Source organism: Symphalangus syndactylus, chromosome 19, assembly GCF_028878055.3.
Source record: "Symphalangus syndactylus isolate Jambi chromosome 19, NHGRI_mSymSyn1-v2.1_pri, whole genome shotgun sequence".
Lineage (NCBI taxonomy): Eukaryota > Metazoa > Chordata > Mammalia > Primates > Hylobatidae > Symphalangus > Symphalangus syndactylus.
In genome coordinates, this window is record NC_072434.2 from 19,974,236 (window position 1) to 19,989,806 (window position 15,571).

The 15,571-nt window shown below is 54.3% G+C and overlaps 1 protein-coding gene across 10 annotated transcripts in view; it reads right to left on the reverse strand.

The window, feature by feature from the left end:
* Window positions 1-15,571, reverse strand: part of PPFIA4 (PTPRF interacting protein alpha 4) — a 53,079-nt gene that overhangs the window by 22,377 nt on the left and 15,131 nt on the right. For 3 of the 10 annotated variants that reach the window (XR_008649515.2, XM_055233530.2, XM_055233537.1), the window contains exons 3-18: window positions 13,064-13,165; window positions 12,462-12,626; window positions 12,104-12,178; window positions 11,772-11,861; window positions 11,003-11,194; window positions 10,576-10,722; window positions 10,181-10,315; window positions 8,254-8,337; window positions 7,850-7,981; window positions 7,584-7,646; window positions 6,743-6,888; window positions 4,690-4,798; window positions 2,612-2,820; window positions 898-1,138; window positions 412-447; window positions 59-192 (exon numbers count right to left, since the gene is read on the reverse strand). Coding sequence is in view for 8 of the 10 variants with exons in the window: in XM_055233530.2 (XP_055089505.1) it covers window positions 59-192; window positions 412-447; window positions 898-1,138; window positions 2,612-2,820; window positions 4,690-4,798; window positions 6,743-6,888; window positions 7,584-7,646; window positions 7,850-7,981; window positions 8,254-8,337; window positions 10,181-10,315; window positions 10,576-10,722; window positions 11,003-11,194; window positions 11,772-11,861; window positions 12,104-12,178; window positions 12,462-12,626; window positions 13,064-13,165 (2,060 nt within the window). In the remaining 2 variants the exon portion in view is untranslated. The remainder of the gene's footprint in view (window positions 1-58; window positions 193-411; window positions 448-897; window positions 1,139-2,611; window positions 2,821-4,689; window positions 4,799-6,742; window positions 6,889-7,583; window positions 7,647-7,849; window positions 7,982-8,253; window positions 8,338-10,180; window positions 10,316-10,575; window positions 10,723-11,002; window positions 11,195-11,771; window positions 11,862-12,103; window positions 12,179-12,461; window positions 12,627-13,063; window positions 13,166-15,571) is intronic. The other 7 variants (XM_055233533.2, XM_055233534.2, XM_055233531.2 and 4 more) reach the window with 4 other exon arrangements.

The window sequence follows — 15,571 nt, forward strand, 5'->3', positions numbered from 1 at the left end:
GAAGGGAGGAGAGGACCCTGCGGATGGAGAGACTGGAGGTAGGGCCTGCTCCACTTACCTCTTGCCTTCTTCCTGGCTCAGGGCTGGGTGGCCAAGCTTCTCTAGCCGCAGCGTCCTGGGTGAGGAAGGAGGAGAAGTCTCACATTTTATGGTGGCTTTATCCTCTCGGTTCTCTTCCCGAGACACTGGCGACTGAACAGACAGTGGAGCCGTCAGGGGATAGAGGGAGAGATCTCGGGCCTGCCTACCCAGCCCAGAAGAGGTGGAGGAGCGTGGAGAAATGCAGCGGGGAGGCCCTGGGTGCCTCTCTGAGTTCAGACTCAGACTCAAGGGCCCTGGGGGAGGAAGCCGAAAGGAAAGGGCGTGGGAGCAGTGAACCCGTTAGTACCTGGGCCATCAGGCAGCACTCACCAGCAGCTTCCTCCTATGCTTTCTTAAGTCACTGGGCTGCAAGAGAGAGGGATGAGTAAGCTCGGACTCACCCTCTGGGTACCCTAGAGCCAACCCCAGGGGAGCCCAGTGGTCTTAGGATGAGAAGATAGGATTCAGTGCCTCACACAGGCCCGGAGAGAATATCACACCAGAAAAAAAAAAAAAAAAAGCTGGCCTAGAAAAACAAGCCAGGGCTTATTTCTCTGGAAGAAAGGAAGAGGTGAGGGCAGTGGGTGAGTTTCTTAAGCAGTCTGGGTTCATCCAAGGGAGAGGGCAAAGAAGATATGACCTAGGCCCTTCCCAAACCCAGAAGGACAGGTTGGTGGCCTGACATGTCGGGGTCTGCACACACCATGGGAAGAAGATGGCAGGCCCAGCTGAGAGCACGTGAGTCCTACCATCCCTTAAAACCTCCCCGGGTGCAGGGTCCAGTGATGCCAGGCCTGCTCCTCAGCTGCCTCTCACCAGGGTCATGACCCCCATTCGGTCCAGGTCCTGGGCAGCACTGCGGGAGGTGAGCTTAGGTGTGGAGCGGCCGCTGAGTGGTGGGGACGCGCTGGCCAGGGACAGGGCCGTCAGAGAGGTGGGGATGGAACCACGCTTGCGCAGCTGCTTCAGGTTTAGGGCCTCCATGCTGCCACTGGTTACACGTGTCTCAATCTCCTCCGCGCGGAGCTCCGTGGACTCCTTCTCTTCCTGAATCATCCTGGAAGGGAGGCAAAACCAGACCTCACCACTAGCCCCAGCCAGGACCAGCAGGAGGCAGTGCGGGTCGATGCCTGCACTCACCACCAAGGACCACATGCGGTGTACACAAGGCCTGGCGGGCAGGCTCTGTCTGTCCCACTGGAGCTTAGAAACATGTCTCTTTCTTGTTAGCTTGCCTACTCCCTCCGTTTAACAAAAGCAGCTGCTGGGGAAGCAGGCACTTTTGTCAGTGGAACATAAACCATCCTGAAAATCAGAATTCTTGACCTACCCCTAACTATAGGGGTGGCCTTGAGTCAGGTATTTTGCTGTCTGTGCCTCAGTTTCCCAACATATGCAATGTCTGAAGTGGTATAAGTCAGCAGTTTCCAAGTGTAGGACTTGTAAATGATGCTGACCCCTGAGGGGGTTTTCCCTGTTCCACAGAAAAATGAGAGAAATAATAAAAATGGAGCACTTGTGTGCCTGGGTGGCACTCAGCAAGGAGTGCATGCACGCGCGCGCGCGCACACACACACACACGCTCTCTCACACACACATGCTCCAGTAAAGATGCCCGCTCCCTTTCACAAGGAAGGACTCGCCTTTATTCTGAGTATGTCTTTCTTACTTCAGGAATGTTAAAATGTCCTTTCTTTTGCAAAATGATTGTGATAATAGATAGTCGTTATCATTAATGTTTTACTTTGCAAAATAAAAAGCTGGTGGTCCTATGTTTGTACCTTTCTCTCTCTGTGTGTGTGTGTGGGGGGGGGGGGGTCTTCTTTGTAACTGGTCTGTGCAATACATTGAACCATTGAACTGGATGTCCTGTACAGCTTATAAAGCTCTGATACACTCCAGCTCAGATATTGCCCTGCTGTTTGTCATTAACATTAATAAACTCATTAAAAAGGCAGGATAAAGTGAAGGTTTTCACAACGTTCCCTGTCACTGTTTCTGTTTGATGCCTCATTAGGGACAGGAGGCATGGTGCAGTGGACCAAGTTCAGACTTGAGTTTGAATCCTGGCTCTGTCACTTCTGTGTGGCTTTGGGCAAGTCACTTAACCTCTCTGAGTTTCTGTTCCCTTGTCTGTAAAACAGGGATCATGCTGCCTACCTCAGGGACTGTGGTAGGATGGACAGTGACATTTACAAAGCTCTCACCCTGAGCTGGCCTCAGTAAGCAGGAGCTACACTCTTAGTGGTTATGATCAGCTGCAGGGCTGCAGGAACTCAGCATGCATCCTCCTGAGCCCAGCCACATCGCAAGCCCTGAGAGGGGAGGTGAAGCCTGAGAAGTCCACTGAGGCCCTGCTCCTGTCACCCAGCACTGGGCCAGCGGGCCCGATGACCCACAGAGGGTCCCTGAACTGTGGTACTCTAAGTTGCGGCTATAAGAGATGAGCAAACCCATATAGGGTTTTTCCGACACAAAGGGCCCCCCTGCCCTTCAAGGCACTTCCCAAGCCCTCCAGCCCTGCCCTAACCTGATTTCCTCATTGATGGCATCCAGCTGCTCCTGCAGCATCATGGCCAGGGTCTGGGCATCTGAGTGGCCGCTGGGGGAGACAACGTCCGCAGAGCCCACCAGACCCCCTGGCTCATCCTCATCCACGTCGGAGATCTCAAGGTCACTGTCAAAGGCAGGGGCAGCTGCCGGGGCCAGCATCCCAGGCAGTGGAGAAGTCTCCCAGTCCTTAGCAAAGGAGGAGGGTAAAGGAGTCGTAATAAGACACCCAGATAACTGCAGAGCAGGACCCTCCCTACCTCTACCCACCAGCACTGGCATCTCCTGGGAGCTTGTTGGAAATGCAGAATCTCAGGCCGCACCACCAGACCTATGGATTCAACATCTGCATTTTAACAAGACCCCTGGGTGGTTTTTTGGTTTTTGGTTTTTGGTTTGTTTGTTTTTTGAGATGGAGTCTCGCTCTGTCACCCAGGCTGGAGTGTAGTGGCACGATCTCGGCCCACTGCAACCTCCGCCTCCCAGGTTCAAGCAATTCTCCTGCCTCAGACTCCCGAATAGCTGGGATTACAGGTGCACGCCACCACGCCCGGCTCATTTTTTGTATTTTAGTAGAGACAGGGTTTCACCATGTTGCCCAGGCTGGTAGTGAACTTCTGAGCTCAAGCAATCTGCCCACCTCGGCGTCCCGAAGTGCTGGGATTACAAGCGTGAGCCACCGTGCCCGGCTGACCCCTGGGTGATTTGTTTGCACATTACAGTCTGAGAAATACTGCTCTGTTAAGAAAACAATCCAGAGAGAGACTGCTTTGGTTTCAATCTCATCTCCACCAAACACTAGTTGTGCAACCATAGGAAAATTGTTTAACCTCTCTGTGCCTCAGTTTCTTCATCTGTAAAATAGGGATGGTAAAGTACTTACCTCATAGATAGCTGTGAGGATCAAATGAGGAAAATACATGTAAAGCCCTTAGCACAGTGCCTGGCACAAAGCAAGTACTACATAAATGCTATCAGTTTCCATCCATACAAACTCAAAGGCTGACTACACCCAGAGAACAGAAAGGCCAAGCAGGCCTGAGTAGACAGTCTGCAGAGTTTCAGATCATCACAGGACAGTCTGGTTAACCCTGAGAGGCGGCAGCTTCTCTGAAATCATCCTACAAACCTATCCAGCGGACAAAGGCCCAGAAGAGGGGAGGGTGGAGAACAGAAGAGCAGAGAAGGAAGGAAGGGACCCAGGGACAGAAAGGTACTCTAACACCCATCCTCTATGACCCAAGCCCCCTAGCTCCCCCTCAGGGCTCCTGCAGCCTCTCAGCTCCTAGATAGCTGCTATGTTCTTATAAACAGAAACAGTAAAGAAGTCGGGGGAGAAAGAAAAAGAGGCGCCTTCAGACTGTGACTCCCCCATCAGACTGAGGGTTTCTTAAGGGCAGAATGAATCTTCCCCCGAGACTAGGAGTTCCCTCTTTCTCCATCTATATCCTCTAATACCCCAGTGCTCTAAATGATATTTAGAGGACCTGGACTCAGGACAGAGCATGACGAATAATCGCACTTTCCCAAAAGATCAAACTCAGCATTTTTCTGCCCCATATCTTTCCTCATTCTCCCCTAATCTCCCTAGGCAGACTCAGACAGCATGAACTCACAGCTGCTTCTCGGAAAACTCCAGGTGCCATCCCAAGGGCCAGTTAACCTGTCATCCCTCCCTCATCTCCCCCATGAACCACAGCTTTTGTTCCAGAAAGTTTGCGGATTCCATCTTACCCGTGAAGCCCCCCCGCCCCCCGCGCCCAACCACCAGATACACACGCCTGCACGCCCAGGCACACGCACACACACTTCAGTGGGGCCTCAGGGACTGTTGGCTGCCTGCCAGCCCCCACCTCTTGCCCACCAGGAGGCCAAGGCAAGGGGGGGGCACAGCTGTTGCAGCTGACGATGGCCTCAACCCCAGGGCTGCAGCTGTCGTTGACACAGGGGAGGGAAGGGGAAGGATTTGCCCCACACACCAGCCGTCTGCGTAACTGGAGCCAGGCACGCGGCCGAATTGACCCCAAACTCCCTGAGGAGATCCCTCCACCCCCTCACCTTGGCAGACTCTTCCCTCAATGCTGAGTAGCGGCGATGCACGCTTGGGGGTGCGTGTGTGGTTGTGCCCAGGGAGAACCGCACGTCTGCTGCACTGCCCATGTGTGACCTTGAGCGGTGATGGGGGAGAGAAAAGACAGGCCCTGAGGACTGAGAGCCCCAGCTCACACCCAGTGGGCCCAAAGAGTCAAGGGATCTTCAGCCCAGAGAAGAGACGTCTTAGCAGGACACAGAGCTGTCATAAATGTCTGAAGGGCTGTCGTGTAAGCAAGAGAGCAGACATACGCCTTGGTGCTCCAGGGCTCAGAATGAGCCAGGGGAGAAAGTTCCGGAGAGCAGCTTTCCATCTGGCATAAGAAGCATCTTCTAATGGCAAGGGTTGGCTTATGATGCAACTGGTGGTTTTTAAAAAGTTGAGCTCCCCATCAAAGAGGTATTCGAGCAGAGGCTCTCCAGCCATCTGACACACATGGCGCAGGAGGGCTCCAGGCACTGGGAGAGGTTGGAAGGGATGATGTCTAGAGGCCCTTTTCACTCTGAGGGTCTTTGTTTTTTGGTCTTCTACCCAGCACTTTTCCTCGGGTCTCCCCATAATCTGGACTGAGTCCCTGGTTAAAATTCAAGCCAGGCATACCCCTATGCCTAGGAAGCTTTAGGACGCCCTGACACTGTCAGAAACACAAGCTAGAGAAAATACTTTGACTGTCCCAAGAGTCTATTCCAACCCTGAGGTTTTAGGACCCAAGCAACAATCCCCTGGAATATCTGGAAGTCTCCCCTAGTGATACTTCTTCCCTGTGCCTTCCTACTTGGAACCCTTGAGGGAGTCCAGAATGAAGGGACACAGTGAGCCTACAACAGACCACACGAGGTCGCTGGAGGGAGAGGGAAGTTCCTGCATGTTCCCCTTTTCTCCCTGCAACTCAGCCCCAATCCCATGATGTATCCAATGATTCTATAGTCGAACCCAAGCATTCCCAACCATTAAAAAAAAAAAAGCCAAGCAGTGGCAAATGGCTTGGTGTACTGTGGGCCATATTTTACTAATTGAGGGGTTGTCTCTTCTGGTCAAGATGGGAGAAGTAGGAGAAATGCCAACTACTGTTGCCTGTCTCCATCCTCTGCTTCCCTTCATACCATATACAATAATTCCTGGCGAACGTGGAGATGGCACTTAAGTCTCTACCATCCCAGACACCGTGGGCTTCTCTTCTTCAAGTTCAACATCCCCTTCCCTATTTCAAGCACTGCCCCTCCACACACATCCACATGCATATTTCCGTTAACCTTTCTTCATGGTAGTTCATCCCCATTTCCCTGATAGAGCAGGCCCATGACCAAAGGGAACGGCAAGGGTTCTGATCTAAGAGACTTTGGTTTGGAGAGAAAACAGTCAAGAGCCATGAACCTTGAGTGGCACCATCCACTTCAGTCTCCTCTGTCTTCACCCCACCTCTCTGGCCTGGGTACTGAGGACAGGCTCAAGGTCTGAACTCAATACCCATTGCTACACAAAATGTGGGGGAAATCCAGAAGTTCCCTAAACATGGGCCTAATTCAAGCTTAGGAGATAAGCTCCATTTCTCACAATGGTTTCAAGAAAAGGGATGCCAAGACCATAGGATCGCCATGGCGTCTCAACTTCCAGTAAGGAAGTTTCTGATGCTTCATTCCAATCTCTCCTGCTGCCTTTCTGCCTGCTGCCTGAACTCGGGTGGTCCTTGACTCTCAAGAGAACTGGAGTGAGTGGCTCTCCCTACCAGTGGGCCTTGTGGGACACGGCTAAGCAAGGGATGTGCAGGCCTCTCTCAGGGGTGTGCCCTCTGTCAAGGAAGCAGAAATCATGGCCTATGTCCTACCACAGCGGGGAGAGAGCACTGACTGTCTGATGACTCGCCTCTCAGCAGCCCTCGAAGGGCAGGTGTTCCCTCCCAAACTGCCCAAGTAAGCTGGGTGACTCTGACCAAATTATCTGAGCCTCAGTGTCCCACCCTGAACAGGAGGAGGACCCTGAGGTCCTGGGCAGTCTTTTGTTGAAAGGAAATCTCCTTACTCAGCATCCATCAGGACCCCGTCCTGGCATGCCCAGCCTCTGGTGCTGCAGTACCTGGAGTGGACGCCATCCACAAACGGCCCCCCTCGGCCCTTCAGCTGGTCCACCTCTTGGCGCAGCTTCTCAATCTCTTCAGACAGGCGGCCCTGTGCCAGCAGACCCGGGGTGGGGGCGGGAGTCGGGGCCAGGGAGGGGCAGAGAGGGAGGGTGGGAGTCAGAGAGGGACAAAGAGGGCAGCAGAGTTGGGGAGAAGCTGAAGAATGTACTGCAAAGTCCAAAGCCGGGGGCCCCAGGCCAGGCCCACAGATGACACCAAAAGAGAAGAGGTCCAACCAGACAGTGAGTGGAAGGTTGGGCAGGGGCAGGGCCAGGAGGGGGTCTGTCTGGGGAGGGCTCTGCTAGCCTAGGCCTGCCGACCCCTCACTACTGCACAAATGCACAGCAGATGAGGCTGGGCAGCAGAGGGCCCCAGCACCCTCTCAGACCTCACAGACATTGCCGAGGCCAGGACGGAGGCAAATCCTCCCAGAATCACCAGGCTCTGGCTGCACCAGGGTTTGAAGCTCCCTCCAAATCCTGGGGTGGAGCCCCTCACTGGGCCCTGCCTCTCTGCTGTCCACCTCTGCCCTACGCTTCTGGCCTCATCTTCTTTCCCTGTGGGCAGTGATGCACCTACCATGGTGGGCTCTAATGAGAAATCATGGAGTAACGTATGTAGTGCACTAACACATGCACTAACACTGCCGGGTATCAGAGCAGCAGCGTTAAAATTAGCAGGGTGTCCTTTCCTACCTGCGACCCGGCCCTCCCAGGCTGGGCGGGGCTGGCCGCAGCCAGGTACCTTGTGGTGGTGCTGCTCCTCAATCTGCCGCTGGGAGCTCTCCAACTCCTGGATCAACGTGTTCTGGGGGAGAGCAGCTGTGAGCCAGGCCCCTGCCTTCCTCTCCCAATCCGGACCTGAGCCTCTGGGTGTGCAGTCTCAGCCCCACCTCTCCAGGCTGGCCACCCACCCCATTAAGACCCCGCCTGCGCCCATCGCAGTCCTGCCTCCCCCCTCCCCACACCCAGCAGTAACCTCTCGCATCTCAACCCCGCCCTTCCGGGCACCTTCTCCTCCAGGGCTGCCATGCGCTCCTTCAGGTGGAGCTGCAGACGCTCGTTGGACTCGCTGAGCAGCCGGTCCACTGTGTCCGACAGCCGCTTGTTGTGGTCCTCATTCATCTTTTCCCGCTGGCGCACCTGCACAGCCGCCTGCCTCGCACCAGGCCACCCTCCCAGGGAGGACCACCCTCTCCCGCTGGGGTTTGACTCCCTCCCCTGTCCTCTTCTCATCCTCTGGGAACCCCTCACTCCACTCTCCTGACCACCTCCCCCCTCACCTGCCAGCCTCCTCCCACTCTCTGTGGCTGTGTCCCTGGCCAGGCCCTTCCTCTGTGCCCCTTCCACAGACCGCCCTGGGAGCCTGTCCTGGGGGAAGCGGGGGGCCTTAGGGCCCAGCCTGATGCCCTCACCCGTGCCAGCTCCTGGTTCTTCTCCTCCAGCTGTCCCTCCAGCTGCCGCAGGTGCTCCTCAATGTTGCCATGTCGTTCTTCAGCCTAGGGGCAGGGATGGGTCGGTGCAGCCCGCAGATCTCTGTTCTTCCTGCTCAGGCCCCGCATCCCCTGCACCCTGGTGCCAGGGTGGCCCTGGGGATCATGGCCCCCGGTACCAGTGAAGCTCAGCCTCCACTTATCATCTTGGAGCAGGACCACCATCCCCATTGCCTTTCTTCCCAGGTACTTCAATACCTGCCAGGTCTCCCCTACCTCCTCCTCGCTCAGGCCTGGCCTTAAAACATCCTGAAGCTAGCAGTTCAAGAGACTGTAAATAATCCCCATGCTTCCAGAAAAAGCTCCACTTGAAAGCATGAGCTACCATAAACCTCTATGCCTCTAGATGGATAGAAGAACCACACTGAAGAGCATGGACTCGTGCCATACTGGCTAGGTTCAAATCCTGGCTCCCTCTTACCACCTGTGTGACCTTGGGCAAGTTACCAAACCTCTATGTGCCTTCATTTCCACAACTGTAAAATGTGGGTAATAATAGCACCCAGGCCCACTGGACCATCACAAAGACTAAATGAAATAATCCAAGGCGAACACTGAGAACATAGTAAGCACTCAACAAATGTTAGCCTCACATGGTTACAGCTCTGCTGTTAAACCAGCCCAGGTAGAGTAGTCTCCCTTTCCAGTCATGCATGTCCAGAGATGGAGACCCTACTGTCTCTGCTGGCAAGATATTCTAGGAGCCACATCTCTTACAGTCAGGAAATCCTTCCTTAAACTCCTCCTGCGATGACTCACTTGACTGTATTAATCATTTCAGCCCATGCCTTCATTTCAGCTTTGGGAGATACTAAAGCTGACTGCTCAGCAGCCCACACATAACATCCTCTGCTGTGATTTCAACCCAATCCTTCATTCCTCAAGGCTGGAAAGACCTCCGAGACCATCCCGTCTAACTCCACCATAGTGATAAGGACACTGAGGGCCAGTTAAGGGAGGGGATGACTTTTCCCAGGTCGCAGAGACAGTCAGTGGCAGAAGCAGTCTTGGTCCTGGGTCTGCTGGGACACAGCCAGGCTGCAGGTTCCGTCCTCGAAGCAGCTGAGCTGCACACTGGCCGGCCAGCCTCTCCCTTCCGAGCACTGTGCCTGGTGCTTCCTAAACACCAGTTTTCTTCTCGCCACGGGTTTGAAGATCTCATATGAGGCTGACCAGCTGAAAACACTCCTAAATTATTTTGATTAACCCCTGCATGTCTAAATCCATGCATTTACCTGGCTCTTCCAGAACCTATTATGTTTTCAGCCAGCACACCTCTCAGGAATTACTACTTCATAAAGTATCCATTAAATAAAATTATATTTTCTTTTCTTCATCCTAAAACTGCAGCCTTCAAACAACCAGGAGCAGTCCCTAATCTAGAAGCTTCAATTTGGCAATCAAAGATGTACTCAACCTAACTCTCACCCCTTTGCCCTTCAGGGATATATATACCATTTCTCTTCTAAGGTTTCATCTTTCCAGAGAACAAAGTCCTAATCTTTCTGCTCCAGCCCCAAGTGAAAGAAAGTATTCACCACAATGGTGTAGAGGATTAAAAAAAAAAAAAGAAAAAGAAAAATACTTTGCATCAACATAGTTTCTTCTCCTTCAAGTACTTTCACACCCCTTCTCATGAGATTGTCACATCCCTGCAGGGTGATGAGGACAGGGATTACTCTTCCAACTGACAGGCACAAGGCAGTGTGCTCCCTGGAATCACATGGCGGGAAGCAGTTCTCTGGCTCCTGGCCCAGTGCGCCTCCCACGCGCTCCCTTCCCTGCCTGGCTCCCTGAGAGCTCAGAACATGGGGGACAGAGGCAGATCCCAGGCCCCTGGCCCACTTGCCTTGGTGAGGGCTGCAATTCTCTGGGCCAGCTCAGCCTCCACCTCTGGCAGCGTCTCTGCCTTGCGCATCGTCTGCTGCAGCTTCTGCTCTGCCACCTCCAGCAGCTCCTGCAGGTGTCGGGCCTTCTCCTCACACTAGCAATGTGGGGGCGGTGAAGTGATTCAAAAGGGAGCACTGAAGCCCCCACCCCCATCCCAGCCTCAGCAGAGAGCAGATGACAGGTCAGAAGCAGCGAGGGACAATCTTGGTTGTTGGCTGCCCGAGACGCCTGACTTCCCCTTTCAAAGGGTGACCTGCAGGACCCCAGGGGCTCCTCAGCCACCACCAGTAGGTTCACGAGGACACCTCCAGGGCTAAGTACAATGCCCACCCCCACCCCACCCTGAGGAGGTACCTGGCGGTGCAGGGACTCCTTGTTGGCCAGCTCATTCTCCAGCTTGTCATTGAGGTCATGGATGGATGTTGCCTCGCGCTGAGCAGCCAGGTAGCGCTTCTCCAGTGTAGTAATCCGCTCTTCCATGTCCTCCTTCTGGGCCAGAGCCTGGGAGAAGAGGGGACGAGAGGGATGGTAACCAGCCTTTCCTTGCCCCCATCCTGTCTACGCCTCCCCACCCACACGTGGCTGATTGGAACCCATTAAGGGGCATGAGCTACACTACCCTGCCAGTTTCTGGCCTTGGGCCACCCCTTCCATGACTGCCCCCAACAATGGAGCCAGGCAAGTGGGCAGGTGTTCAGTCTCACGCCCCAGAGCCTTTGCCTGGCTTTCCCTCCACACCCTCCACAATGAGGTCACGGAGCAGGCCTGCGCCCTCACGCACCTCCCGGAGGTCCCGCTGATGCTTGCTGCTCAGCTCCTCCGACTTGATGAGGTCCCGGCGGGCCGTGCCCAGGTCCTCCTCGAGTTCAGTCACGGTTGCTGTCAGGGTGACCAGTCGCTCCCGGGCCTGGCTCAACTCAAAGTTCTGCTTCTCCAGGAGCTCCTGCAGCTCCTCTACCCGGCCCGCATCCTCCTCCAGGGATAAGGACAGTAGCTTTGTGAGTCACAGGAGCATCCCACCCACCCCACTCCCCTATCCCAGGGGTGGAAGGAGGAACAGCACACCCAGAGCAGGTCATGGCTCTGCCCCCAACATCACAGCACTCCTCTGGCTACAACTGCCTCCCTCTGGGCCCCAGAAGGTCACTCCTGACAATGACCAAACACCTTGCTATCCTGTGTCTCTCTTGAAAAAACAAGTTTCTAGTTTTATCTGCTAGGCCAGCCTCTTGTAACCCAGAAAGGGGAATGACTGGGGGAACAAAGGCTCAGAGAAGGAATTTTGCCTGATGCTGCCACACAAGGCAGATGGCGCCTAACAATTCAAGTAGACAAGCGTACGATGTGCCCAGCATGTGCTGGGCACTAAAATAAAAATCTACAGATTTCATTGCAGATGGGGTAGGGAGAAGAAAAGAGAAGGGGGAATATTGGAGAAAGCCCCAAATTGAATTCAAGCAGTTAGTCTACTGAACTAAGGCAGGGCCAGGCCTCCAACCTCCCACCTTGGGGAACACATGACCCCTGCTACACGGCTCCCCATGACCTACCTTCCACAGGCGTTTCGGCCCCAGCTCCACAGTCCCCTCCTCTTCTGCCACTCCATCCCGCACCCCTGCCCCCTGCTGCAGGGCAGACACCTGTAGGGCACAAGCCCCAGGGCAATGAGTCAAAGAGAAGAGAACCTCCCATACATTCCAGACCCTTCCAAAGCCCCTGTCTTAGTTAAAACATGTCTCCTAAAAAGAGGTGCTCAGCCTAGCCTTGCCTAGCAGCTTCCAGCCATGGCAGGGAGAAATCTGACAAGAAACAGAGTAGGGCACAGGGGTGAACCAGCCTGGACTTCCAGGAGCTGCAGACTGAGGGTGAGCAGGCAGATTACCTGCTGGTGGGCACCTGCCAGCTGCTCCTCCAAGGTGGTGACTCGCTCCAGCGCTGCCCGGAGCCGCTCTCGCACCTGCTCGAGGTAAGGGGAGATGGAGGAAGAAAGGGGGACCCCACTTGAGTCAGGCTGGAAGAGCCTGGGCTTGGTCTACCACCACCGAGCATGAGGACAGTGAAGGGCCTACTAAGAAGCACATCTGCAGGAGGGAGCCTAACAGGAGGACCTCGAAGTTAAGACAATGTTTGGAGGGAGCCCGTGTTCCCTAAATACCGGATGTGGAAATCTCAGAGAAGGGATACATGGGAGGCTCCAGGGCAGCCTGGCTGGATGTGGGGGCTGGCGGGCAGGTGGGCACCTTCTCATCCAGGGCCTTGTGGTGCTCAAACAGTGACTTGAGGGCCTTCAGCACCTCCACCTCACTGGAGACCCCCGAAGGTGACTGGGCCTGGCGCTTCACCACAGTCATCCGCAGTGACCGTTCATGGCGGGACACCAGGCACTCCAGATGTTCCAGAAGCAGCTGGCAGGGAGAGCAGGGGAGGGTGAGAGGGAGGGCTGTAAGCACGTGCCCCAGGGGCTACAAGCAGGGTCCACGTGATCCCCGAGCAGACATGAGTACAGCCATTCCACTGTGTAAACACTAAAATACTTCCGAATGGGCACAGAGCTGCTGCCCCAACTGATACTACCCAAGCTGGCTGCGCTGGCCTCTCCCCAGGAGCCTGAGCTTTCTGTGAACCAGCAACTACAGGTGAAGAGCCCAGCACTGGTGGTTAAACGATGTAACTCTCACCCCAGGATGGGAGACAGGAAGAGGGAAGGATGGGGCTTGAGCTAGGACTGTGCCTGGCCCCACTCTTGCCTGCTCTCTTGGTCAAGGTGTTCACAACACACCCCAATACACACACACACACACACACACACACACACACACGACACAAGGTCATCCTCACTTACCCGTGTGTTATTCCGTTCTGCTTTCAGTTCTGATATCTCTTCCTCCCGCTCTAGAAGCTGCTCCCGACACATGCTCAGCTCCCGGGTTAAGGTGGCAAATTCCTGAAAACCCCCAAGGCCCCTCAGTGCTTGGGGATTCACCCCCAACGCAATGTCCTGCACCTGCAAGTCAGTGGTGGGATCCTCTCACCCATCCCTTACTTCCACCACCTCCCCCACAAAATCCCAATCCATCCACACTGCAGGTCAGTAAACCTGTAGCTAGCATGTGCTTCTCCAGAGGGGTCCACACCTCTGGGTCTTCCATGCATTCCATGTGTTAGAATCCAAGGAAACAGAGTTGTACACAAGAGTGAGAAAGTCACTGAGTCTGCTCTGCAGACCCTTCCCCATCCAGCCACCAATATGACCAGATTACATCCTCCCTCCCACTTAGCATTTCCATTTCTCCAGGAATTCAATGACATTTTCCTTTAGAAACTGATGGAGGGAAGTTCTGCTTCTGGTTTGGTGGAGTAAGGTCCAAACAGAAACTGATGGATATGAAAGAGGGAAGAGAAGGCCCGGCACAGTGACTCATGCCTGTAATCCCAACACTTTGGGAGGCTGAGCCAGGCAGATCACCTGAGGTCAGGAGTTTGAGACCAGCCTGGCCAACATGGTGAAACCGTGTCTCGACTAAAAATACAAAAATTAGCCAGGCGTGGTGGCACACACCTGTAATTCCAGCTACTCCAGAGACTGAGGCAGGAGAAGCACTTGAACCCGGGAGGCGGAGGTTGCAGTGAGCTGAGGTTGCACCACTGCACTCCAGCCTGGGCGACAGGGTGAGCCTCCATCTCAAAAAATAAAAATAAATAAATAAAAGAAAGAGCTTTTTTTTTTTTTTTTTTTTTGAGACGGAGTCTCGCTCTGTCACCCAGGCTGGAGTGCAGTGGCGCGATCTCGGCTCACTGCAAGCTCCGCCTCCCAGGTTCACGCCATTCTCCTGCCTCAGCCTCTCCGAGTAGCTGGGACTACAGGCGCCCGCCACCGCACCCGGCTAATTTTTTGTATTTTTAGTAGAGACGGAGTTTCACCGTGGTCTCGATCTCCTGACCTCGTGATCCGCCCGCCTCGGCCTCCCAAAGTGCTGGGATTACAAGCGTGAGCCACCGCGCCCGGCCGAGAAAGAGCTTTTGAAGATAATGTCTGCATGAGCGCCCTAGGGAGCTCTTCCAGCCCCATCCCAGGGCTTTGCAAACTGCAAGTAGTGGTTGAAATAAGCAGATCAAAGGACCTATTCTACATAGGAGCAAGAGAGCATGCAGACCTCCCCAGTCAGGCTTTCTAGGAGCCCTGCTCAACCAAGCAAGGGCTACATCCCAGCTCCTGATGCCAAGGCACTTGCCCTGGCTTTACCAAATGTCCATGTACCAATTGTCACTTCTAGGGGACCCATTTCCACACTGTCAGGCCCAGATACCTTCAGAGACCTTGCCAGCCCACCCTCCTCCATCAGGACAAGCATACAGGGGTGAGAGACTGCTTCCACATTCCAGGCTCATCATATCCTGTTTAGCTAAACATCACCTCCTTCCAGGGAGGTTTTCAAATGAGTGGCCCAAACTCTGTGGATGTCCAAGATCTAAGAGTGATGCAACAGGCCTCACCCCTGTCCTAACCTGCAGCCTCCCTCACATACCAAGGATTCATGACCAAAGGAAGAACTCCCAATCCCCTCTCATCACTCCAGACAGGGCAAAAGGGACTAGAAGGGTTGTGGGAGGGGACAAGGGACAAGAGATGCCAGAGCATGAGAAACCATGAACCTCTGACATTATTACTCAATTACTGCCTTTCTGTCAGGGCCATGGCCAAAGGTGGTCAAGGTCAAGCATCTCATACTCCAGAAGCCCAGGCCTGATGCTGCCTCACCCCTCAGCTTATGCACAAACACAGTCACACTTTCACAGGCACATGCACTCATGTACACATGCTTGTAACCAGAGACAGGGCTTGACAGCCTGCCACCCAGCCCTACGCCATGACACCACCACCAAAAGGCTGGTGCTGCCCCATCTCCTGGCCTCAAGCTCAGCAGCTGTCTTATCTCCCCCCACCACAGGATGCCTGTCCCCTCCCTCCCACCTCTAACCTATCTGACACCCTGCTGTCTACAAATCTCCCAAAGTACAATGCTGTCTACAAACACAGGAGACAGGGTCTCCTCTGTCACCCAGGCTGGAGTGCAGTGACTCAATTTCAACTCACTGCAGCCTGGACCTCCTGGGCTCAGGCGATCCTCCCACCTCAGCCTCACGAGTAGCTGGGATTTGCCACCATGCCCAGCTAATTTTTGGGATTTTTGTAGAGACGAAGTTTTGCCACATTGCCCAGGCTGATCTTGAACTCTTGACCTCAAGCAATCCATCCACCTCAACCTCCCAAAGTGCTGGGATTACAGGAGTGAGGCACTGCACCCAGCCTACAAATACAAACTTCTTATCCTGGTTTTCAAACTTCTCT